The sequence below is a fragment of the Alexandromys fortis genome, unplaced genomic scaffold, assembly GCF_014885135.2.
Source record: "Alexandromys fortis isolate MF-2015 unplaced genomic scaffold, M_Fortis_MF-2015_v1.1 scaffold_80, whole genome shotgun sequence".
Taxonomy (NCBI): Eukaryota; Metazoa; Chordata; class Mammalia; order Rodentia; family Cricetidae; genus Alexandromys; species Alexandromys fortis.
In genome coordinates, this window is record NW_026068174.1 from 5276142 (window position 1) to 5303058 (window position 26917).

Below are 26917 nucleotides of genomic sequence, written 5' to 3' on the forward strand. Positions count from 1 at the left end.
TACATCGCTTCAGAAGTCGCATAGGCATGGGGTTCTCTATGGTGTCCTCTGTCAGATCTGTTAAGCTAACGGCTGGTGAAGATGGGCAACAGCTGGGCTTGTCCCATGGGGGCCAGAGCAAGCCAGACTTCAGGGATACCAGCTGTAAGGTGGATGCTACCAGCACCTTCCACACTAAAGCATCCTCTTCCCTGGGGAGGGGGTAGCAGCAGCTACCTGGGAAGGGAAAGTGACTGGGAAACCTGAGATACCGGCATGGTCCCTGAGCTAAGACGACGAGTAAACGTAGTGGCATCTGGGATGCCAGGCTCAGGGTCCCAGAGGCATGGCGGTGGTTCGACAGGGAGATGGCAACAGTACTCTGGGGGATTCATGCTTGAACAAGAAAATTCCATCTGTTGAAAGCAGTACTGGCAGAGGAGAAGCTAGCCGAGCATGGCAGTATATTATGACCCTGGCTCTGCGATAACGTGCTTCCTTCTCACTGTCCCCTTTAGAGCAACGTGCCTGGAGCTCAGCGTAGCTAGGCGGCAACACGGAGAAGATGCTGTACAAGCATTTTGTCTGCATGTATATATATGCACCTCAGCATGCCTGGAGTCCCAGGAAACTTAGAAGAGGGCTTCAGACCCCCTGGCACAGGAGTTATGTTTGATTGTAAGATACCAAGTGGATGCTGGGAACCAGACCTGTGTCTTCTGCATGAGCAACACATGCTTTTAACTGGCCAGTCATCTCTCTAGCCTCTTCTTTTCCTTAATTATTATTTCGTGTGTGTGTGTGTGTGTGTGTGTGTGTGTGTGTGTGTGTGTGTGTGTATGAGTCAGGTATGCATGTGGAGGTCAGAAGACATTTTTTAGAAGTTCTCTCCTGCTCTGGGACCTGAGAACCAAACTGAAGACTGTTAGGTTTGTATGTTAAGTGCATCTACCTGCTGAACCACCCGACCCTCAATGTGTATCTCTAGAATGAATAAGTCCAGGTTCCTCTCTGGATTCCACATAAGCATCTTCCTACAAAGCTGATTAAACCCAACCAGTTCCAGTATAAAGGAAGGCCTGGAACCCAAGTCCAATGCATCAGCCTGGGTCTGACCTGCTACTGTCAGCCTCCTCTGGGCCTAGCATGCTGCAAGCCTGAGCCAACATGCTCAGCATCCTACTCCCCCTCCCTGGGAGTCAGGCTCTGCTGCTTCCTCCCCACTTCCTCCCCTTCTGACTTTGGCACATCTGGCTAGTCACTTAGTGCTGGAAGGTCCCAGGTAGGTCATGCATCGCTCAGACTGCAGGGCATAGATCTGGACGGTCCTAAAACACACAGCTGGACGGGAAACAGTGACTAAAGGTCACCTTGTCCTTCATATTCCATGTCCACACAGGACGTTCAAAATTCTTTCACTCTTCCTGCACCAAAAGATCCCTGAGGACAGAAGTCTGGATGCTCCATGGAGAGCTGCCCATGTCTGCTAGGAATCTCATGCCCTCCACTGGGTTTTGTCTCGGGAACAGTCAGAATGCAAACTGTCTCTGCAGTGTAGGTAACTCTAAACTACAGTCTTGGTTTACAGGTTCTTTCCGACCCAGCTCCTGTTAGCTCTTCTGCTGTTCCACGCCTCCCTCACTTGGGGTAAAAGGAAAGCCCTAGCAGACAGAAGTCATCTCCCCCAGAACTGTAACCACGACAACACCCCAGACAGCCATGATTTTAAGTCACTTATATGGTTTTCACCTGAGATCTAAATAACATGGACTTCCTATACTCACTCATTCGTTCGTTCTTTCTTTCTTTCTCTTCCTTCCTTCCTTCCTTCCTTGCTTGCTTTCTTTCTTCTTTCTTTTTTCTGAGGCAGGTTTTTCTGTGTAGCCTTGGCTGTCCTGGAACTTGCTCTGTAGACCAGGCTGGCCTTGAAATCAGAGACCTGTCTGCCTCTGCCTCCCAAGTGCTGGGATTAAAGGTGTGTGCCACCCATTGCCTTGCTGGACTTCCTATACTTCGATGCTCACAGACTCTCAGATCTGGAAGTGGCACCTGTTAGCCTCCAATTTAGGGCTCAGGAAATATGGTACCCAGGCCTCTAAGCTATCTCTATATGATGAAGCTGAACACTTCCTCACCAACCGCCCACAGAATCTCCCTCCTCCTGATTGTGCCAGGGAAGCAGTACAAGCTCAGGCAAAAGCTGACCTTTAGGCAATGACCTAATTCAATCCTGTCACTCCAAAAGAGTACTGGAGGGAAGAAACAGCAGGACCAGGGGGCCCGGCTGAATTGCTGAAGGCTTTGTCCCAGTGAACTTTTGGGGGACTGCCTTCAGTGTCTTGACAAGGCACAGGGAAGCAAAGCTGTGACTTTAATATTAGAGTACCTAGTATGGTGCACCTCTCCTGGGGTGGCACCTCCCTACTGGTCCAGCTTTCCATTTCATCACTTGCCAAGCTCTGCTCACAGTTCCTGGGTACCCTCAATCACCCACTTAAGTACACCAACGGGGGATGTGCCCACTCCCTGCTCACCCTTGATACCCAGGGAAGCACTCACATCAGCCGGCTCCCTGCGGTGTCCTTCCCCAGTCCGCAGCCAGCTCCTGCTCAGCTCACTAAGCTCTGGGATGGGCTGTACCTTGAGCCGTACACTGTCCCCAGACTGCCGGATCATCTCTACAATTTCATCCCTGGACTTATTCTCCACATTCTGTCCATTAATCTCCACCAGTCGATCTCCTGGCACTAGCCCCAAGGCCAGGTCCTTGGTGCCTGCACCTGGCTCAGCAAAGTGAACCACCCGTCGATAGGCCTGACCCTCAGGGGCCCGGTCCAGCATGGTTGTGCGCCGAAGTGAGAAGCCAAAGTCTCCTGTGGGTCTTCGTTGCAACTCCAGCTCCCGGAGAGCAGGGGGTGGCGGGGGCACCACAGCGGGGAGACGTAGGTCAGCTGGGAATCTTTTAGTCACCAGTTCAGGGACTCGAGACCGTGGTCCCGGTCGAGGGACGCCTAGGCCAGGATGTTGCATTAGCTGTCCCTCAAGCGTCCTCACCTCGACCTGAGGTGATGGGGCTGCAGAGTGCTCTGAGGGGGTGGAGGTCTCTGAAGCACTCTCATCCCGGCTCCGTTGGGAGAAAGAAAAACGCTTGACAATCATCTGAGAGTTCTGCTTGGCCAGTGAGCCGAACTTGGCTGCCCGCTGCAGCACAGAGCCCCGGAAGCTGCCTTCCTCACCCTTGAGGTCATCACTGGAGCTGGCTGTACTTAGGTGGCCCGAGTCCAGGATGATGCTGCCCCGATTGCTGTCAGAGTCAATGTCAGTCAGGTGCAGGTCAGAGCCGCTGGCCACCTTGATAGGGATGGGGTTGGAGATTTCCAGACGCGTCTTGGATTCACGCTTGGAGGACCGGTTCAGGTTGAAGAAGCCACGGCGCATGCTCATCTCTTCGAGGCTCCGCAGTTCTGCGGCTGACATCCGCTCTTTCTTCTCCTTTTTCTCCTTCTTCTCCTTCCGCCCGCCATCTTTGTCCTTATCTTTCTTCATGAGGTTAAACATGGTGGGAGTGCTGTTTTTAGGGGGTGTACCCCCAGCAGATTACGGGTGGTTAACGCAGCGTCTTTGGGCCCCACCTTGCAGCTGCAAGTAGAAATAGAGAAAAGCTATTCAGTCTTTTCCAGCTCAGACAGAAGCAGCTGATACTGATAAACCAATCACCCCTCATCGAGTGCTAACGATGTACCAGGCACTCTGATTTACATAATTTGATCTAACTTCACTCTTTAGCCCAAAGTGAGGTAGATGTTCCTGGAGAGACTTGACCTACGGAAAGTCCGATGGCAACCTGGAACCCAAATGAAGAACGGAACAGAAAAGGAAGCAGGAGGAACTCTGCAGCATCCCCTCCCCACAAGCCGGGGAACAATGGACTGAAGCAATGGACACCCCGTGTAACTAGGCTCCTTCCCATGCCTGGTATCCCCAGAGCAGCAGCCTTAGCCCCTGCCTCAAAGGCCTTGAAGGGTCCAACTTTGTCAAACAATATTCATTTGTATGAGTGTTCTGCCTGCCCACCTGCCTGCCTGCACCACATATGCCATAGAAGACTAGGAGGGTGTTGGATCCCTGGTTCTAGAGTTACAGTGAACAGGCCATGTGGATGCTGGGAACCGAATCCAGGCCCTCTGCACAAACAAGTGCTTTTAACCACTGAGCCATCTCTCCAGCACCTGGGACCAGGCATTATTTGATGTTCTTTTATCGGAAACTACACACACACACACACACACACACACACACACTCCTTCCTATTCAACCCCCACAGCATTCCTGCAAACATCTTCATGTCTGCTTCACAAATGAGAAAAATGCACCTAGGAAGTTAAGGTTCTACTCATGAAATAAGTGTTTCTTCTAAGGCCCTGGATGCCCAGAGTAAAGCAAGGAGGGAAGGAAGGGGAAATCCCAGACTGTAACAGGACAGACAGTTGTGTGGTGGGGGTGGGGTGGGGTCGGCTAGAAAAACAGGATCCTGAAACACTCACATCCTTCCCTGCCTCCCTGACCAACACCTAAATATAGCCAGGGAAGAAAGTTGTGGTGGCCCCAGAGAAAGGCCCAGCTCCAAGATGTGCGCACCTAAGGTCCCAACCTACCCCCACTCTCATGCATACCCAATTGGGGGCAGGACTAAGAAAAACCTGGTGGGGGTGGAGCTCGGAGAGCGGTTCTTGTTCTAACCAGCAGGGAACACAAAATAAGAAGTAGGCCATACCATCTAATTAGAAATCAACTGTAATTTTTCTCTCTCCATGCAAGCCTCCCCTCTGAATTCCAGACAGAGGATCTATGAACTTACCCCTCCAGTAATGGCCTATTGCCAGCCCCTGAACAGGCATTTCCTCTCTCTGCCAAACCCCCACAGCCAGGCAAATACCTGCAGAAGCCCCATTCCATTGAGAGGGACCAACTCCCACCAACCAAGGTTCAATGCCCAGGAAGACATCAAGACTAGGAACTCCCAAGGGCCCTGTGCATTGCCTAATTGCTTCCCCTCTGCAAATCACCCTGATCCTTGTGGTTCCTGGCAGGTCTTTCTTCTAAAGCAGTACTATCTATAAGAAATAAAAAAATTAATACATATATTATGTACATACATTTTTTTCAATGTTTAAAAAGAAACAAGTGACGAGGATGGAGAAATAGCTCAGCAGTTAAGAGCACTGGCTGCTTTTCCGGAGGACCTCGGTTTGATCCCAGTATACACATGGCAGTCCACAACCAACTTCAGTTCCAGGAGACCCAATGGCCATTTCTGGAGATCCAATGGCCATTTCTGGTCTCCACCAGCACCAGGCACATATGTGGTATGCACACATACATGCAAACAAAACACCCACACACATAACATAAATAACAAGAAAGAAATAGGTGAATTTAGGCAGGGTGACACATACCTATAATTCTAACTACATGGAATTTTACATTTGAGGCAAATTTGGACAGAAAATAGAAACCTTGTTTCAAAAACAAACTAAATAAACTTAAGTTTGATAATATATTTTACTTGATATAATAAATCCAAATTATTGTCATCTCAACATCTAATCTTCATAAAACATTGAGATATTTAATATTCAATTTCCCATATTTAGTTCTGTTCTGGTCTTAAATAAGTAAGTAAACCAGGCAGTGATGGGGCACGCCTTTAATCCCAGCACTAAGGAGGCAGAGGCAGGTGGATCTCCGTGTGTTTGAGGCCAGCCTGGTCTACAGAGCTAGTTCCAGGCCAGCCAAGGCAACACAGAGAAACCCTGTCTCAAAAAAACAAAAATAAATAGATAAATAGATAAATTCCTGTATGGGATTTACATTTAGAGCACAATTCAATTCAGACAGACTACACTTCAGATATTGAGTCCAGGGCTGCTGGAGGGACCAGTACAACTCTAGAGAACTCTAGCGATAGAATGTATCCTGGCTATAAGGTATAAGCAGGCTTAGCAAACTATGAGGAAAAAGCCAGTAAGCAGCACCCCTCCATGGCCTCTGCCTTGAGTTCCTGCCCTGACTTCCCTTCAGGATGAACTGTGAAAACCCTTTCCTCCCCAAACTGCTTCAGGTCATGGTGTTTATCATGTCAAAAGCAGGCAAACTAGAACAGAATGTATTCACAGGGTAAGAAATCTGGTCTGGTCCCTAACTCCTTACAGCTATTATAGCAAGAACCCATTTCCCTCTCTGACTGCAGTTTCTGTGTGTGTGCACTGGTGCACAGACGTGTGGTTATGTGGTTATCCATGTGCATATGGAAACCAGAGGTCAACAAACTCAGGCAGGGTCTTTCACTAGCCTGGAGCTCTGAGCAGGCTACTGAATCCCAGGGACCCACCTGTCTCTGCTCCCAGCACTGGGTTCCAGCCTGTACCACATTTATGCCCCACTCGCTTGCTTTTTGTTTGTTTTGTTTTTGTTTGTTTGGTTGGTTGGTTTTGGTTTTTCAAGACAGAGTTTCCCTGTGTAACAGTCCTAGCTGTCCTGGAACTAGCTCTTGTAGACCAGGCTGGCCTTGAACTCACCAGTGATTCACCTGCCTCTGCCCCCCTTGCTGGGATTAAAGGTGTGCACCTCCACTGCCCAGCTTGTTTGTTTGTTTTTTTAGCTTAAGTCCTGGGGAAGGAACTCAGGACTTTGTGTGTACAAGGCAAGTCCTTTACCCACTAAGCTATTGCTCCAGCTCCTCTGGCCTCAGTTTCTCCTTGGTAAACTAAAATTTTTGCTCCTAAGTGTTCCAGTGAACAGTACCAATCAGGAGCAGTTGTGGTCAGCTGGCTCTGGACTCAGGGCAGTGGGAGTGAGGGACAGCTGGCCCTGCCTGGGGGAATATCTCCTCCCAGTGCTGATGGAACAAGGCACAGATCCGTCCTGTGCCAGGCTATGGGGTCTCTGGCTGGTCACCACCCACTGCCCTTGAGGACTAAGGATGGCTCCAGGATACCTGGAGAAGAAAATGGAAACGAATGGAAAACTCTTGGAGACTTAAGAGGGGACAAAGAAGGGGGTCTTAGCCACTGCCCAACCCACAGAAAACCCAACTGTCAACCATGTTGTCCTTACCCAATCCTGGCTTTGCTGGAGGTTAGATAGCTGAGTACCATCAACGGAAAGCAGTCCCAAGATTCTAGAATCTTTGAGCTAGAAAAGTCCCTTCGAAGTTATCTCATGCAAACCCCTCTCTCATGGCTAGCTTGTCCCTCACTGTCACTGCAACAGGCAAGACCAGACAGCACCACAGGGACAGCTCTGACTAAAACTGCTAAGGATCTTGTATCTAGGCCTGGATTTGTCACAGATCTCCAGGGGACCTTGAGCCTATCACTTCACTCAAGGTTGAACTAAATGATCTATCCCTCTTCCAGCTTTAAAATTCCGAGAGTACAAGTCTCTTGTGGACACAAGTTAGCTATTAACTTTCAGTCAAAGACACTCCTCTCATTACAAGCCCAGGGCCTTGGAGGCTGCACCGTGAGTCACTTACCGCTCCTGTCCTGTCTCTACTACCTGCACAGCTCACAAGGCGCCCCATGTGGTTGGGCCTGGCTGTGGAGCTAGTCTCTCCTGAGCCACGTGTGTGTCTACCACTACCGGCCTGCCTCCACAGAGCCTCTCTCCAGAACCAAATCTGCAGTGCAGTTGCAGAGGCCGCTATATGCCTCAGCCTTGCTCACCCTTCTCAGAGTCCGTGGACTTGCCAGCGGCCCCTGTCCTCAGAGGAAAACCTCCAGCAACTCCGAAACCACCACCTCCCAGATCCTCATCTTTGTGGCAGGTCTCCTGCCCTGCCCCTTCCTCTCTTGCCCTCTCCCTTCCTTAGATGACTTTAGCCTTGTAATCACCCTAATCATCCTGACTTCCATCTCTAACTCCCCTGACCAGGACGCTTTCCCTAATTTTGACTGGAGGAAAGGTAAGTATGTCCCTAAGTTATCTTGACCCTCCTGTCTCAAAGAATAATCTGTCGACTGACTCAGCTGCTTTATCATTTTAGGACAGCGAGCCTCTTTTTTGCTTTGTTTGTTTCTGGTTCCCCGCCCCCCCCCCCAGGTTTTCTCTGTCCCTACCTGGCCTTGAACTCCCAGAGATCCACCTGCCTCTGCCTCCAGATTGCTGAGATTAAAGACTTGCTTTACCACCAACCCACCTTAGGACAGTGAGCCTCTTGAAGGCAAGGACACCCAACTCAAAGATGCCCCCATCAGCCCAAAGCCCAAGAATAAATAATTTACATGTCCACAAAATACACTGCTACTCCTGCAACAAGAATGACTCTCAGAACCATAGATACAAGAGCAAAAGGAACTATTGACAAAAGCATACACGTTAATACAATTCTGTTTGGGTTTTGTTTGGATGCTGTTTCTCTGAGTAACAGCCCTGGCTGTCCTGGAACTCACACTATAGACCAAACAGGCCTCGAACTCAGAAATCTGCCTGCCTCTGCCTCCCGAGTGCTGGGATTAAAGGTGTAAACTACCAGAGCCTGGCTTTAGATCTTTGTATAAAGATGGTAAAGCCCAAAGGTGTGAGGTTGGGCCAGTGAGCACATGGCCAGATGAAGCTGCTGGAGTCCACAGCCCCCATAACTACTGCTAAGAACAGACAGGAAATTCACGGATGCAGACACACAAAAGGCCAGCTTCCGTAACAGACACAGACATGTGATACGAACACATGGTATTTTTCACTTAGTAGTTTAATAAAAAACTTCAAGAGCAATATCACCTAGGGCATGGGAAACAGACTCTCATATATGCTGATCAAAGTACACGCTGATGTGATTTCTTTAAAAAAAACTTTTAATTGCATTGATTTATTCTAGGGGTGGGGGCAGACATGCACAGGTGGAGGTCAAAAGACAACTTGTAGAAGTCAGTTCTCTCTTTCCAGGCTCAGGGGATCAAACTCAGAACTCAGGTTAAAAGTCTCGGTGGCAATGCCTTTACCTACTGAGTCACCTCACCGGCCCCATAGGTTCTTTCTTTTGAGTATCAAAAAGGCCTGGTCACTTTTATTATAAAAATAGGAACTGCTATGCTAGCCTAGCAGTGGTGATGAAAGCCTTTAATCCCAGCACTTGGAGGCAGGGGCAGGCAGATTTCTGAGTTTGAGGACAGTTTGGTCTACAGAGCGAGTTCCAGGACAACCAGGGCAACACAGAGAAATCCTGTCTGGGGGTGGGGGGGGGATGGGGGAACAGGAACTGCTTCAAGAACTTGTACGTGATCCTTGCCAGGTGCCATGCTAATCCATGGATTATTCAATTTTAGTGTACACACTGTGGGAGTGAGCCCTGGCATAATTCTCTAGTAGAGCAAGCAGGTGGTTCTTATGAAATTACCTATATACATTCCTTTAGACCAGTTCAATTATCTTAAAATTTTATGTGTATATGTGTGTGTGTCTACTTGAGTAACACCATGTGTGTATAGGTACATGGAAAAAGCCAGAAAAGGGTGTCCAGTCCCTTGGAGTTGTTGTTACAAGTGGTTGTAAATCCAGGCCCTGGTAGCAAATGTCTTTGAAGGTGGATTTTTGTGAGTTCAAGGTCAGTATGGTCTATTAGGGAGTTCCAGGAATGCCAAGGTTATACAGAGAAACCGTGTCTCAAAAAACCAAAAAAGAAAACAACAACCACAACAAAGTTGTTATGAGCTGTACAGAACTGAATTTGGGTCCTCTGGAGGAGAAGCAAGTGCTCTTATCCACAGTGCATCTCTCCAGCCCCTGCCTGATCAATTCTACTTGTGGGTCGTCTGTAGGTGGTCCACAAAATAAACATAACTAATCTTTGGTGGCTTTATTTATAATGGCAAATCTATAAACATGAATGTGCATCACTAGAGGAACTGCTAAATTATAAAATAACCAGGAAGTTATTAAAAGAATGAGGTAGAGGCTGTGGGTATGATTCAGCGTTAGGGAGTTTGTCTGGCAGGCACAAGGCTAGAGGTTCAATTCTCCAGACTGGAAAAAAAAAAAAGGAGGGGGTACATTTGTGTATACTGACTGGAAAAATTCCATAGTGTTAAATACGAAGAGCAAGTTATTGGACAGTATATTCTGATTTCTTTCTTCAATGTGCACAAGTGTTCTGTTTGTATGTACTTATAGGGGCCGCTTGCAAGTCTGGTGCTTTCAGAAGCTGCAAGAGGGCACTGGCTACCTTAGAACTGATTACAGAAGGCGTGAGCCACCATGTGAGGGCTCTGGAAGAGCTGAGGTGTCTCCCCAGGCCCATGTGGCTAAATTTTTTCCTTGTTGTTTTTGGAGACAGGGTTCCTCTGTCTAAAGGCCCTGGCTGTCCTGGAACTCACTCTGTAGACCAGGTTGGCCTTGAACTAACAGAGATCCACCTGCCTCTGCCTCCAGAGTTCTGGGACTAAAGGTGTGCGTCACAACGACTCAGCCGCTAATTTTTTTTAATGTCTGTATGTATGTGTATGTGAATGTACACGTGTATAGTACAAATTTTATTTGCATGTTCAAGGGGGGAAATGTATGCTTTGAAGAGATACAGATTTTAGAACAGCTAAAAAAAAACAGATTTGTGGTATATGTGTGCATGTATGCGTACACACTTTTAATTTTTATTACATTTTATTCATTTATCTGTGTATATGCGCTTATGTACCACAGCACCACTGCAGACATAAAAGGTCAACTTGTGAGAGGTCTCTCCTTCTATCTACCATGAAGTTCCCAGGAATTGAACTCAGATCGTCAGGCTTGGCAGCAAGTACCTTTGCCAGCTGAGGCATTTTTCTGGCCCATGGTATAATTTTTTACAATGTGAATATTCAGATGGTAGGTGCATGTGTGTCCAAGTGAGGGTGGGGGAACTGAGTGGAATAGGATTTTTTTTTAATGTTTTCTTTATTATTATGTATATAGTATTCTGCCTGCAAGCATGCCTTCAGGCCAGAAGAGGGCACCAGATCTCATTACAGATGGTTGTGAGCCACCACGTGGTTGCTGGGAATTGAACTCAGGACCTTTTTAGAAGAGGAGGCAGTGCTCTTAACCACTGAGCCATCTCTCCAGCCCCCGTGGAATAGGATTCTGAGCAATGTTTCTGCATGCTTTATTTTCTACAGAAAACATAAAAATACGTACGTTAACTTATATTTTGATGTAACATTTAACTTTCTCTCTACCCATCCATGTAACAAGCCTTTAAAAGTTCTGCAGAGCTGGCCAAATAGCTCAGCGATAAAGGGTTTGACTGACACCTGTGACAGGCCTGGGTTTGAAGGCCAGCACTGCACCAAAAACAAAACAAAAGGTCTGACTCTAGAGTCGGAGATGGGGAGGGTGACCATTTCACAAAATGAAAAAGGGATTCTTGTAATCTAGTGGGTGAGCAATCTCCTGGCATCAAAGCTGTAAATAGCATTTGCCATGATCAGCATAAGGCTTGACTTCTTGTCTTCAAAACTTTGAAGTGGTGTTCTGTGGCTTTAGGACAGAATTAAATGGACCATCCTGCTGCGGGCAAAGCAGAAACCCCAGGAAATGGAAACTCCTATACTATAGCATTAGTGTCCCCAAACGGAGGCCCTAACTAGGCTGCTGTGGATGGATCCTTAGGTCAGTTCCCCGCCCCCACCCCACCCCACACTCATAAATAAATACAAAGGAAATGCCTTTCCCGAGGGGGCCGGTCTCTCCCTTGGCCTCTGACCTCGGGAGCCGTGGTTCCCTCCAGCCGAGGTCCCTCTTCCCCAGGCCGGCCTGCGACAGTGCAGCGCCACGCAGGGTCGCGCAGGCTGACCTGGCCCGCGCCCGCCGCTTCTGCTGAGCTCCGCAGTGCCGCGTGACTCACTGCCAGGTCACACGGAGCTTATCTGGCTCCAGGTGTGCACGCTTCTCACATGACATCAGCTGGCCCGCCCAGAGCAGCCCGGTAGCCCCGTGGCCCTCGGCGTTTCCTCGCCAGCCAGCCCGCAGAGCAAGCGACAGCATCTGCAGTCCGGCACCGCCTGCTGCTGCGGAACCCACTCCCACAACAAGCAGCAAGCTGCAGGGGCCAGGGAGGACCAGGGCGGGAGAATGCCAGAGGCCCAGCCCCCCCTCCAAGTGTCACCTCAGCCTCCAGTGCCTCCTGTCCGCAGCCCAATCCTGCCATCCTTCCGCAGGTCACCCACCCCTTCTGCGTGACCTTGAGCAAGTGGCATCTCCTCTTCAGCCTCGGGTCTTCCAACTGTAAAATCTTTAAGGGTCTGACTGCGCAGACTTGCCCCAAACCTCTGCTTGAGGGAAATTCTGCTGTACTACAAGATACAGGTTCGAATCCTTCTCTGTCTCAGACTTGCCGTGTGACCTTGAACCCAACACTATCTCTCTGAACAGAGAATTTATAGATATATAAATTTGACAATATATGTATATATGTGTGTATATGTTATATATATAACACATATGTTTTATATATGTGTATATATATATCCAAAGATGATAAAGTACCTGGCAAAAAAAGAAACCCATCGTTGAGCCCTGTAAAAGCCTCAGTCTACAACACAAAACCCCTGTTTGTCAAGGGAATGCAGATCATTTACAAGGCACACAATTCCTACCTCCACAAAGGGGAGGAAGATGAAGAAGTGGGAGGGGGGACTAGAGAGTCACCACCCACTCCTGCCACTCTAGCTCCAAACTCTACTGCTCTGCAGCCTCTAATTCTGGCTACCCCAGAAAATAGGTAAAGAAAAAAAAAATAGACCTCAGAAGAGCTGGGGCGGGGGAAGAAGACAATGACTGGGGTAGGATGAGGCGTAAAGATCTTAAAGCAGCCAGGACCTAACCCAAAGCACAACTTTAAAACTTCATTCCTGAGTGCTGGGAGGACCTGTCAGTCAGAACACACAGTGGCTCCCCAGCCCTTCAGTTTTACCCTCCAGACCAGGACTCACGCAAAAGCTCTGCTTCCAGTCCACGGTGCCCACTCCGGAGGCTAGGGGCAGATCTGTGGTTTCACCCAGCAAGAACAGCCCTGCTGCCCCGAAATCCTTTGACACACTTAGACTGGTTGAAGACTTCCGGAGTCCCAACTCCCTGCTCCACCCCAGCAGGGTGGATTCCCTTTTCACGGAAAGCCCAGTCCTGCTCCACCCAGTGCACCTACAGATACCTGCTTTAGGGGAGTCTTAGACTTTTCAGGTCCCATTTTTGAAGACCCGTGCCCCCTTCAGGGAGCAACCTCCAGCAAAGCCACTGAAAGGGATCTCTCTGGGCAATAAGCCCAGACAGCACAGGAGTTAGGAAAGGCACCATCCCTGTGATGACGGCTTCTGAGGAAGAAGCCTTCGGACACACAACCTGGGACCTGAGCCAGGCCAGGAGAGAGCAAACAAACAAGATACTCAGATACCAAGTATCCGGCAGTCAACTATCCAAAGTCCAAGCTCTCAAAGGAAGTATCCATAGCCTGTGACCTTCCTACTCAGTCCCTCCTCCCAGGGCTACAACCCTTCCTCAGTGCCCTCAGCCTGCAACACAACAGCTCACCCCATTGTTTTCCTGGAATTGAGGCTCCACTGCCAGTATCCTTAATCCTCAATAGCCAAGCACACCTCCACCCAAGGCTATATATAACCAACCATGTCTTGTCCAGCAACCAGGAAGATGCTTCCTGGAAAACCTCCTTACAAAAGGACGGAGGGGAAGCTGAGGAGGTTGCAGGCCTTTGGCAAAGACCCAACAAGGCCTGTCAGGAAGCCGGAGACATCAGGAGGGCAACTTTCAATATTCCCAAATAGAAAGTAGCCCCAGAACCAGAAAGGGTGGGTGCACAGTTTAGCCAAGCCTATTGCCATGGCAACAAGACACCAACCTGCTCAAGAAAAAAGCTCCAGATTTGGTGAGCATAAGCCAAGGCAGCCAGAATTCATCATACTGCTAGAGGGGCCCCGCGCTTAGCCCTGCAGCGAACTTCACCTTCTTTCCAATATGACCCCACTTCATTCGCTCAACTACCGCGGGGCGTTTTCAGGGACGCCTCAGCCACAGATAAGTCAGGGACACAGAGAGGCACAGTCGACCTCTGCAAACAAGCCCAGCGCATTAGTGAGATGAAGGGAGACGGATCCTAATTCTATTAACTGGAGGACTACCTGAGGGCAGGAAGGCCCCACAGGGCAGCCCCCTCCAGGAAATGCATCGTTGGCCTCTCCACCACACACCAGGAGGCTGACAAACACAGCCTTGCTGGATAAAAGACCAGGCAAAATGAGTACAGAAACAAGTTGGCTGTCCTCCCCTTCCCACCTCCAGCCACCCCGAGCTCCTTCTGGCGGCAGTCTTTCCAACTAATCAGTAGGACACATGTGCCTTGCCACAGGGCGACACCCACACAACAATGCCCCAACCTGTGGTGTGTGCCGGCAGGCCTTATCTCTTCTAGGAGTGTGACCCCCACTCCTTGGGTCATGCTGGGTACCAACGTGTGTGCCTCTAGCACAGGGAAGGGCGGGGGCACCTGACCCTGCCACCTCCCCTTCCATTGGCGAAACAACTGGCATGGCAGGTTCGCAGGGCGGGGCATCGGTGCTCTTTCCCAAAGGCCTGGGGCAGGCTGCCCTACCTTCCCACACACACCCCACCCCTTGCAGGGAAAGGTGAAGTGGGCAACCAGTTAAGCGGGACAGCCAACACTGCTGATCCCCCTAGCCTGACATTGGCCCACCCGCCCCCATCATCTGTCCCAAGAGGAGGGGGCCCGGGAAGCGGGGTCTCCATTGTTTTGCCAGCTGTCTAGCAGCTGCTCTTTTGAGAGGAGCCCGCTGTCGGCCTGGCAGTGAAAGGGTGAAGGCCGCTGGCAGGGATAAAGGACTCGGCGGAGGTGCTCGCCTTCCTCGCTGTCTTCCTCAGTGCCTCACCCGCTCGGTTCATTTGGGGGTCTTGGGCCTAGCCCAGAGATGCCCCCCGACCCAGTTCCGAGCCTGCAGCCCCCATCCCACAGCTCAGGGCCACCTGGGTCCTCTAAACCTTCAGTCCCTCCCCCAGCCAAAGGCCACCCTATCCTGCCTCCGGCGCCCAGCCTGCCAGCCCGGGCCCCGCGCTTTCCCTGTCCGCCGCTCCCGATCGGCCCCCACCCGGGCTGTCCAGCCCCACGGCGCCGCCAGGGACAGAGCCTAGAGTCCGGGCCGCCGCTTCCAAGGGACAGGGGAGGAGCAGGAGCCCGCGGGCCCCGCCGGCCGGCCCGAGCCCACCGCGCTACCCTACCGGGCCCGGTTCACCCCCGCGGGACTGCCCCGTACTCACCGGCCGCCGGAGCCCGCCCGGCAGGCAGCAGGAGCGGAGACGCGGCATCCAGCGGCCCCGGCCGGGTCCCGGCTGGAGCGCAGCACGGCGCAGCGCAGCGCCGCCCCCCGCGCCCGCGCGAGTCGAGCGGACCGAAGGGCGCCCCCTTCTGGAGGCTGACCGGATAGACACCCGCCGGTCTAATGCCGGGGCGAGTGGCCAGATTCGAGCCCAGGGGGCGCCCGGCGCTGCCCAGAGGTGATCCTAGCTGGACTCCGAAACCCTACAGGTCCGAGAGGTCTTGCCTGGAGATTTTGTCCGCTCTAACTGCTGGAGACTGCGGGCATATCTGAAGATGCTGAGCTACACTGTCCAGGGAAGACACCAGAGGGACGTGCTAAATGTTTGGAAGTTCTACCCAAGGCAGGCACTGGACATTCATGGACTTGGTCAGGATAGAACTGTTCAAAGGTTGTAATTGAGTCTTGGTGGCTGCCGCTTCCCAGAGTGGCTCTGCAGAGGTACACCAAAGTCCCTGCTGGATGGTGCCAACTGGCTAAATCCAAGGGGCACTTCCAAAGCTCCACCCCAAGGTGGGAACAGGCTCTCAATAGCTTAGTCTGAGAATGCCCTTGAGGCTCTAAGAGGTCTAATACCCGCGAGGCCCCAAATCCAGAGCCAGCATGGGAAAGGAGAGGAACGACAAGCTCAAACACCAAATGGTGGCGGTGACGCAACTACTGTGAAAGACGGTTTATTTAGTTTAACTAATTTATTCATTTTGTTTTTTCGATACAGGTTTCTTTGTGTAGCCATGGCTCTCCTGGAACTCTCTCTGTAGACCAGGCTGGCCTTGAACTCAGAGATCCACCTGCCTCTGCCTACAGAATACTGAGATGAAAGGTGAGAGCCACCACACCTGTCTCTCAAAGACGGTTTCTCGCAAAATTTAACCACTTCTTGATATTTACCCAAATTAATTGAAATTATGTACACACAAAAACCTGCATGACTTTCTAACAGCGTCCTTCATAATCGCCAAGACACAGAAGTGAGCAATATCTCTTAAGCTGGTGGCTAAGTCGATAAGGGTATAGAACATCTAAACAATGAAACTCGGAGTCAAACAGAAATGAGCAACCAAGCCATGGAAAGATGCAGAGGAGCCCTTATTGCACGTTTACTAGGTGAAAGAAGCCAACTGGAAAAGGCTCCGTACTATGTGATCCCAATTCTATGTTGTCCTGGAAAAGGCAGAGCGAGTGAGGTTCCTCTAGAGGTGACGAAAGGTTGGTGGTGTCAGGAGCTAGGGTGGAGAGATGGACAGAAGGGCAGAGCCCTGGGATTTTTAAAGTGTAGTAATACTATTCTGTACGATATTACACTGGTGAACACATGTCACGATACAGTTTTGGATATCCATAGAGTGTATGTCACCTCTGATGAACTTCAGCTGGTGTGCGGGATAGTTTTATGTCTGAGAGGAGGGAACCTCAATTGAGACAGTGTCTCCATATAGATCTGCTACAGGCAAGCCAGTAGGGCATTTTCTTCCTTAGTGGTTGATGGGGAGGGCCCAGCCGATTGTGGATGGGGCCATCGTTGGGCTGGTGGTCCTGGATGCCATAAGAAAGCTGGCTGAGCAAGTCATGGGCAGCAAGCCAGTAAGCAGCACCCCTCTGTGGCCTCTGCGTCAGTTCCTGCCTCCTGTTTGAGTTCCTATCCTGACTTCTTTGGATGATGAGCAGTGATATGGAAGTGCAAGCAAAAATAACCCTTTCCTCCCCAATTTGCTTTTGGTTATGGTGTTTCATCACAGCAGTACAAACCCTAAGATATCTGGGAATCTGGGCAGCGGTGGTGCACACCTTTAATCCCAGCACTTAGGAGGCAGAAGCAGGTGGATCTCTGAGTTTGAGGCCAGCTTGGTCTACAGAACAAATTCCATGACAGCCAGGGCCACACAGAGACACTGTGTCTTGGAAAAAACATAGACAACAACAAAAATCCTCTCTGTACTTTCCACTCAGTTTTGCCATAAATGTCAAACTGAGTGTTGTTTGTTTGGATTTGTGTTTGATTGAATTTTTGGTTTTGGTTTGAGACAGGGTCTCAGTATGCAGTTCTGGCTGACCTGGAACTCTCTATGTAGACCAGCTTGACCTCGAACTCACCTCCTGAGTTCTGGGTTAAAGGTGTGCACCACCACTTTGTCTTTGCTATAAATGGAAGTAAAAGTAAAACTTCTCCCCCCTCACAGAAAAAAAATATCAGAGGCATGGCCCCATAAAATAATGCAGGGGCCAGTTCTTTAATAATTGTTCTTGACACACCGATTTGTGTAACTCGGGCTGGCCTTGAACTTCTGATCTTCCTGCCTTTGCCTCCCAAATGCTGGATTGCTCAATGGGTCACCATGTCATTTTATGAGAGACTAGGATGAGATCACACCCAGGATTTTGTGCATGCTAAGAACTGGGCTGTACTCCAACTTTGTTCTTTTGTTTTGTTTGTTTTTGTGACAGGGTCCTGTTCTATAACTCTAACTGATCTGCAGCTCACTATGTAGACCAGGCTCCTCCCTAAGCCTCTAAAGTACTAAGATTACAGATGTAGCCCATACCCATCTTGTTTTGTTTTGTTTTTTAAGATTTATTTATTGCTGGGCAGTGGTGGTGCACACCTTTAATCCCAGCACTTCAGAGGCAGGAGTATCTCTGTGTGTTCAAAGCCAACCTGGTCTACAGAGTGAGTTCCAGGACAACCAGGACTACACAAAAACCCTGTCTCAAAAAACAAAACAAAAATTTTTTATTTATTTATTTATTATGCATATAGTATTCTGACTGAGTGAATGCCTACATGCCAGAAAGGGCACCAGATCTCATTATAGATGGTTGGGAGCCATCATATGGTTGCTGGGAATTGAACTCAGGACCTCTGGAAGAGTAGACAATGCTCTTAAATAACCTCTGAACCATCTCTTCAGTCCCCCCCCCATCTTGTTTTTTAGAGACTTTTTCTAAACTCCTGAGGTAATCTGACTTTGGTAGGCCAACTGAGAAACAAGAAAGGTTATTAAAAACCCGTTCCCTCAGTTGATCCCTCAGTATGGGTCAGACCACGCTGACTCCTCCATAGAACTATCTCATTTAATCTCCACCATTGCCCTGTTAGCAAGTTGTTATTATTTCTATCTTCCGGATTAGAAACCAGGCTTTAGAAAGCCAAGCCACACACCCCCTGCCACACACACACACACGGCGCTTGCTCAGAACTGCTTAGATAAACTGCATCCTGGGAGTTTTCAGTGACTAGCAGCTGGGCTTTGGGGCCACATGGAGAGGATCCTGGACTCCACCAGCTGCCAGCAAGGTCCTCGCCCTCTCTAAACCTCAATTTCCTCATCTATAAAATGGGGATAATAATAGTGCTTAGCTCAGCTCTGAAGGCTGGGAGAAGATTAAATGAATAAATTCACTTACAGCAATTAGCCCAGGACTTGAAATGTGGTGCGTGGTTAGCTAATGTTAGCTATTATTCATCTCTCTGGACCTCTATTTCTTCATCTGTAAAATGGGAGGCTAATAAAATGTATGTCATAGAGTTAGTGTGAGGCTTAGGAGACGGCAGGTGTAAAACTCACAAAATGACTAGCTACCGTGCTACCCTCCTCCAGTACGAACTAGGCAGGGGTCAGTAGTCCTGGATACTGGTTGAGGAGGTACTGAATGAGAGCAGCTTAGGCAAGCAGTGATAATGGACTTAAAACAAACACCAACAACAAACCCTTGCAAATCAGGAGATTTGATTTTTTAAGATTTATTTACTTATTTGCTTTTTATAATTTAATTTTTTTATTTGCATTGGTATTTTGCTACATTACATGTATGTACTTGTGAGGATGTCAGATTTTGAAGTTACAGACAGTTGTGAGCTGCCATGTGTGTGCTAGGATTTGAACCCAGGTCCTCTGGAAGAGCAGTCAGCGCTCTTAACCACTGAGCCATCTCTCCAGCCCCATGTTTATATATTTATTATGTATGCATTATTCTACCTGCTTATACACTTATAGGCCAGAAGAGGGCGTCAGATCTCATTACAGATGGCTGTGAGTCATGTAGGTGCTGGGAATTGAACTCAGAACCTCTGGAAGAGCAGCCAGTGTTCTCAACCCCTGAGCCATCTCTTCAGACCCAAGATTTATTATTGTTATTATTGATTATAATTTATCAGGTATTTATTATTAATTTATTTTTTTATTATTATTATTATTTTGGTTTTTCAAGACAGGGTTTCTCTGTGGCTTTTGGAGCCTGTCCTGGAACTAGCTCTGTAGACCAGGTTGGTCTCGAACTCACAGAGATCCGCCTGCCTCTGCCTCCCGAGTGCTGGGATTAAAGGCGTGCGCCACAACCACCAGGCTCCAAATGTACTAACTTCTCCATCAACCTCACTTTGTTTCATTTTCTGTGTTGCTGAACTGGAGGGAGGGTCTGGTGCATGTTGGGTAAATACTCTACCACTGAGCTTCATCCCTATCATTAATAAAATTTTTTCATCCAGACATAATTTGTACACCTTTACTCTCAGCACCTGAGAGGCAGAGACAGGTGGAAATCTATGAGTTCAAGACCAGCCTGGTCTACACAGAGAGTTCCAGGACAGCCCAAACAGTTATAGGGCTACATGGAGAGACTACTTCAATTTTTTTTTTTATTTATTTGTTTTTTAGACAAGGTGTTGATAAATTGCCTAACTTTAGATTTTCCTGCCTCAGCCTCCCAAGTAGCTGGGATTCCAGGCCTGGGCCCTTATCAACTTCTGCCTGTAAGACTGACCTTAACTCTCAGTTATTCACAGGTCTGCACTCCTGCCCCCCTCCTTCAGTCCCCCACCCACCCAGATGTCCTACTGATGCTCCTCCATGCTTCTCTTTGTCCTGCTCACCTGCCATGTCATCTTTCATACTTCATATTGTGTGTCTAGACAACCGCAACAGCCACAGTTGTCCGCCTCCTCTGCATCCTCCCTCTCTGTGACTGTCAATCATATATAGTCCAACTGCTACCTGGTCTCAGTTTCCTGACTCCCATGAAAGGTTCATGGCCTGGTACATGGATCAGCAAAATTCTCTCTCCATAAATAGCCTGAGAGTAAATAGTTTCAGCTTTGCTAAACAGATGGTCTCTGTCCCAGTTTTTCAAAACTAACTCCAAAGCAGGCAAAGAGAATACATGAATGAATAGGCATGGCTGTGTTCCAATAAAACTTTATTTACAAAAGCAGGTGTGTGGCAGAATTGGTCTCAGAGCTACAGTTTACTGACTCCTGGGCTAAGACATGGAATTGGACTCCCTAGCATGACGAAAGGCCCTTACTTACACAGCAGCAACAGGGAAGCTTCATGGCTTCCTAAAGGGTCACCAGGCCCGAGAGGACGCTGTCCTTCATTTAAGCCTTCTGCCCATTCCCTTCAGTAATGAGTCTTCCCTGACTCTTTAGGTTCCTTCCAGATGTTGGCTTCCCTGGGAGATACTCACAATTCCATTAGGAAGGGCTGATTCTCTCTCCTGGACTCCAATACTTCCTATCTATTTCTTACAGTGTGTGTGTGTGTGTGTGTGTGTGTGTGTGTGTGTGTATGTTGCGGGTCTTGGCAGCAAGCCATCGTTCCCACAGCGCTATCTCACAGTCATCACTCCCTGCTTCTGTAGAGTTTACCCTTTGGGGAGGATGTGCCGCTTCTGTGCTTCTTCTTTTTCTCTATTTGGTTTTTCAAGACAGTGTTTCTATGTGTAACAGCCCTAGTTGTCCCAGAACTAGTTCTGTAGACCAGGCTGGCCTCAAACTCACAGAGATACAACTGCCTCTGCCTCCTGAGTGCTGGGATTAAAGGTGTGAGTACCACCACCTGGCCTTTTTTATTTTTATTCTTTTTTAAAAAAAGTTTGTGGGGCTGGAGAGACTCCCAGAGTTCCTGAATTTAATTCCCAGCAACCACATGGTGATCCACAACCATCTGTAATGAAATCTGATGCCCTCCTGCAGACAAAACATTGTGTATATAATAAATAAATAAAACTTGTTTTTAAAAGGAAAGTTTGCTTGTTTGTTTAGAGTCAGGTGGGTTTTTTGTTTGTTTAATTCTTATTTTATTTTATTTACTTGTATGTGTGTGTATCTGTGCGAGTGTGTGCCACACGTGTGTGGGTATCAGGTCCTTTGGAGCTTGAGTTACAGGCCGTTGAAAGCTGCCCAACATGGATGCTAAACTTAACTCAGGTCCTCTGGAAGTACACTGAGCCATCTCCTCAACCCCTATACATTTATTTATTTTTGAGACAGGATTACTTACAGTTCGGGCCAATCTCAAATTCACTGTAGTTGAGGATGACCTTGACCTTCTAATCCTCCAGCAGCCACCTCCCCAGGTGGGGATTACAGGTGTGTGCCACCCTGGTGTTTCAACTGAGCTAGCATAATGATCTGAGCCTCTAATCCTTGTATCCCCTGCAAGACACACACACATACCGCACCCCATCACACCCCCTGGCCCTGCCCCTCCCTTAGAATGAGACGCTTGCGCAGAGAGCATGCAAAGCCACCCAGCAGGATAGACTGAAATGACTCAAAGCAACCCAGCAGACTAGACCGACGTGTTCAAGAGCGCGACAGGAGTAAGTCATAATACTAGTTATGAAATGGAATGTGTGACTAATTGTTTAGTGGGCTTGGGGCCTCAGAGGGAAAGAATGGCGGGAGATGAGTAGGACAGGAGCTTCCCAGAAAGAGAGGTGATGGGGCACCTAAGGACCTCACATGGGCTAATCAGGCACTCCCGTGGGGCTCCATCCAGCCTCTCTGCCTGTTGAGGAGTGTGTGCAGCTGGCATTTGCATTTTTAAATTTAATTTTGCAATCAGTAGCATTTATGAGATTCCTTCTCATAGGTGGGGAAAGCGTCATCACAGTAGCAGATAGCCTACCCAAGGCGGCACAGCCCGTCAGTGTTGGGAGGGTGTGCAGAGGTGGGCATTGAGCATCTTTCTCAGTCACTAACCACCTTATTCTTTGAGATAAGGACCTCACTGAACCTGGAGACAAGACTGGGGTAGGCTGGCTGTGGTCGCAAAGCTTCAGGGGTCTTCCTGGGTCTGCCTCTCTAACACTGGACTTACAAGCATATGCCGCTGTACCCAGTGTTCCCTGGGTGCTGAGAATGAGGCGCCAGTCCTCATGTTTGTGCAGCAAACACTTCACTGACTGGGCCATCGCCCCAAGACCACAGACCTCTAAGATCACTATCTCAGTCGAGGTTGCACCCTTGGGGGGAAGATTTGTTACTGGAGGCTTCTCTCCCGCCCTCCAATTCCCGAAAAACAACTCTAAGGCTTAATATTAATTACAAAGTGTTTGGCCAATGGCTCAGGCTTCTTACAGGCTAGCTGTCTGTATAAATTAACCCATTTCTATTAATCTATGTATTACTACGTGCTCTGTGGCTTACCAGTAAGGCTCTGGCCTCTTACTCCTCTGGTGGCTGCTGGTGCCTCCCCAGCTCTGCTGGTGCGCTCTCTCTCTCTCTCTCTCTCTCTCTCTCTCTCTCTCTCTGTGTGTGTGCTTGAATTTTCTGCCTTGCCATAGTCTGCCTTGCCATAGGCCAAAGCAACTTCATTATTAACCAGTGGCAATAAAACATATTCATAGCATACAGAAAGAAGGGGAATTTACTGCACACACTCCACAGTCCCCGCTTACAAAGATAAACAAGATAACAGGATTTCTCCCTGAATGACTGTCCTGGATAGTTTTATATCAGCTTGACCCAAGCTAGAGTTACCTAAAAGGAGGGAACCTCAATTGAGAATTTGCCTCCATAGGGTCTGGCTGTAGGGAATTTTCTTAATTGGTGATTGATGGGGGACAGGGTTGAGTAAGCCAGTAAACAGCATCCCTCCATAGCCTCTGCCTCAGCTTCTGCCCAGGTTCCTGCCCTGGTGAGCTCCTATCCTGGCTTCTTTCAATGATGGTCTACAATACGGATGTGTAAGCCAAATAAACCCTTTCCTCCCCAGCTTTATGTTCAGTCACAATATCTCATCACAGCAGTAGGAGCCCTTTCTAAAATGACGATGATGATGATGCCCGATCAGAGGCTGGGTCTCTCCTGCTACCCTGTGTTCTAGCCTGGGGACCCACACCCTCGGGCTTGACTTGCCCAGGCACTGACCAGAAGGGGAACAAATGAAGCCCAGTCCTTCCTCAGGGTGGAGCAGCATCTGGTAAACAGAGGCTCCAGCCATGGTCTCTGCTGGCACAGGCTGCAGAAAATGTAAAGACTAGCCTGGCGGTGCAGCCCTGTGTTAGTCAGGGCTCTCCAGAGGAACAGGAATGGTAGAAAGAGACACACACACTCACACACACACATACAAACATACACACCACATACATACACACCACACACACAGACACACAATACACACACATCACACACACATACATACACACACATACACACACCACATACAGACACACACACCACACACACACACACGCATACCACACACACACATACACACACACATATCACACACAAACAGACATACAATACTGGCTTACAGACTGTGGTCCTACTAGTCCAACAATGGCTGACTACCAATGGAAGATCCAAAAATCCAGCAGTTGTTCAGCCCATGAGGCTGGTCTTCAGAATATTCCAGAATTCTGAAGAAGTAGGCTTTAATTTCCAGTGAAGGAATGGATTTGCCAGAGACAGCAAGCAGACAAAGAGAGCCAGCTTTTTTCTTCCATGTACTTTTTGTTTTGTTTTACAAGACAGGGTTTCTCTGTGTAACCACCCTAGTCACCCTGAAGCTAGCCGTGTAAACCAGGCTGGCCTCAAACTAGCAGAGATCTGCCTGTCTCTGCCTCCCAAGTGCTGGGATTAAAGGCATGGGCAACCACCACCTGGCTTTCTATGTCCTTGGCTGTCAGAAGAAGTGAGTCCAGATGAAAGATGGATCTTCCCCACCTCAAAAGATATGGATTAAAAGTGGGTTGTCCCACTTCAAATGATTTAATTAAGAAAAAAAGTCCCTTACAAGTGTACCCAGTCCCTTGGCTTTTAGTTAATTCAAGATGCAGTCAAGTTGACATCACAAGCCCTGCCAGGTACGGAAGGGAGCAGCCTGCCACCTACCACACATGGACGGCAGGACGCACTGGACAGAAGGTGATTGGCGTTTCTGAGACAGCGGAAGGCTGATAGTGAAATAAGCCCAGAACACCACACCCAGAGAACATTGCCCCAGCAAGTCCAGCTCCATAGTGTTCTGCAGCACCCTGGGGAGATGGGCACGGCAAGACCCTATGTGACTAAGGCAGGCTACTAGGCTGCAGACCCAAGAATGCAAGGGGAACCTCCTCCTTTGCTGTGTTCCTCTAGGAAGGACCAAGACCCCGAGTCTCAGATTGGCAGCTTCTGTAAAGCCCCTCCTCCCCATGCCCATCCAATCTCACATCTCCCACAAACTGGTACAGAACATAGAAGCTGGAGGGGATGGCCTGCAGAGGTTTCTAGAAACCCTGCAATGAGACACAGGAGTGAGCAGGGAGCAGAGGCAGTGGTTTGGTGTGGCCTGACTGTAACATGGACCTGGGAACTTGCATGGCTTGTCCTCACAGCTTCTCCTGCCGGGGTGACCAGTGAGACACTGAGTTATACTGACAGTCACTGTGGAGTGTCTGAGCACTTTGGTCGGGAGCTGAACACAGAAAGGACCAGCCACCATCTGTGGACACAGAGATCACAAGCCTGAGAGAAGGTGAAAGGCCAGGCAGGGGTAGTGGTGTGCAAAGGTCATCTCAGCACTTAGGAGGCCAAGCCAGGAAGACGGTCAGTTCTAGGACGGTCTTGGATACATGGAGAGCTTAACACTGTCCCAGGGGACATAAGAAAACCTGTCTCCAAATTAACTAAAGAGAAAGAGGAGGGGCCAGAATGAGTGAAAATGCTGTAATCGTATCACTTGGAAGGCTGAGACAGGAGGATCCAAGTTCCAAGCCAAATATGAACTACATAGCAAAACCCGTCTCAAAATTAACTTCATCACCAGCACTCGGGAGGCAGAGGCAGGCGGATCTCTGTGAGTTCGAGGCCAGCCTGGTCTACAAGAGCTAGTTCAAGGACGGACAGGAACCAAAAAAGCTACGGAGAAACCCTGTCTCGAAAATCAAAAAAAAAAAAATTAACTTAATCAATTAGCCTGATATCTTAATTTGAGGTAGGGGAGAGGTGGAAGAGGACAAAGAGGAGGAGCGGGGGAGGGGGAGGAGACTGAAAGGATGGTGCTCAGGAGAGACAGGGATGAAAAAGAAAACATCTGGGTTCACTGGAAGCCCTGAAGGCCCTACTGCACTGGAGACATTTCTCCAGGAGACTGCTGGGCCCTCGGCTTGCAGTCCAGTGAAGTCATTTTGGGTTAGTCTGGAGCTGCATCTGAGAGTGTTTGTTCTGTCCTTTCTGCACATGTCCTTTGTCCTCTAGTTTGTTTCTCCTGTCCTTGTCCAAGCTAGCAGTGTGCCTGGTCATCAGAAACAAACGGACTGGAGCTCTCGCTGTATGTCTGAAATAGCTTTACCTATGTCTGGACCAAGAGGGACAGATGACACTCTATGTCTCCTCCCAGTGCTGGTGGAAGACTCATGTTGCTGGGACGAAAAAGAGATGGAGACTTTGGGGGACAAGAGAGGGGAGAGAGAAGAGCCCCACACTCAGGGATCCAGTTGAAACTCTGGCCAGCAAGGCAGCAGAAAGGCCAGCGTAGTCAACCTCTTAAGGCCTCCCTCCCTTCCCAGCTATGAACCTAAAATTTTCTAAGAATCTCACCAGAAACCCCATTTACAAGGAAAAGACCTGGACTAGCCTTCTTATGTAACACTAGTGGTTTCCGGTTTTATCTTATCAGATTACAATTCCAAGCAAGGCCTCTCTGGAGCTGCCACACTTACCTCACTTTTCAGAAGAGCAAACAGTGAGGCGAGCTGGCCGGGTGAGTAACCGTTAGTGAAGTCCCTCATGCCGCAACACACAGGGAGCACAGGGCAGCCTGTGGGAATCAGTCCTCTCCCCTACTGTGTGGGTCACTGGGTTTGCCGCCAAGCACCTCTACCCATTGGCCTCCTGTCTTAGCATGTTTAATAAAATCCTCACCCTTCTTCACCACACCGTCTATTCTTGAGATTCAAGCCATGAACCCTGACTTGGACTGTATCAAGGTCCCTAAAAGATTAGGGGAATTCCTCAGGTTACCAAGGGTGACAGTAGGGAATTGTGTCCCTGTCCCATCATGGTTGACGTTTCTTTACAGCTCTGTAGCTCTGACCCTGAGGCGTCTGGAAAATTTAGCCAGTGGTAGTTCAGGGAGGACAGTGAGACCCCATGATCAGAATGAACACCCTCCTTCAGCCTCCCAGACAAACAGAGCAAGGGTGCATCCGCAGCAGGCGAGCCTTCACAGACTGCAACCCCTGCCGGCCTCAGAAACTGCACGTGGGCCTCTTCCTTAGCTTTCAGGAAATGGCTGCTCCATTGTGATCAAAATGCCGCTCCCTTCCTGCTGAAAACATCCATGTCTCCT

General features: G+C 49.1%; 1 protein-coding gene across 8 annotated transcripts in view; it reads right to left on the reverse strand.

The window, feature by feature from the left end:
• Myo18a (myosin XVIIIA) overlaps positions 1–15439 on the reverse strand; it is a 100810-nt gene extending 85371 nt beyond the window's left edge. For 7 of the 8 annotated variants that reach the window (XM_050128576.1, XM_050128574.1, XM_050128572.1 and 4 more), the window contains exons 1-2: positions 15298–15439; positions 2539–3618 (exon numbers count right to left, since the gene is read on the reverse strand). In XM_050128576.1, coding sequence (XP_049984533.1) covers positions 2539–3537 — 999 coding nt within the window. In that variant the 5' untranslated portion in view covers positions 3538–3618; positions 15298–15439. Of the gene's footprint in view, positions 1–2538; positions 3619–12947; positions 13059–15297 lie in introns of those variants that run through there. The other variant, XM_050128570.1, reaches the window with a different exon arrangement.
• Positions 15440–26917: the final 11478 nt, after the last annotated feature.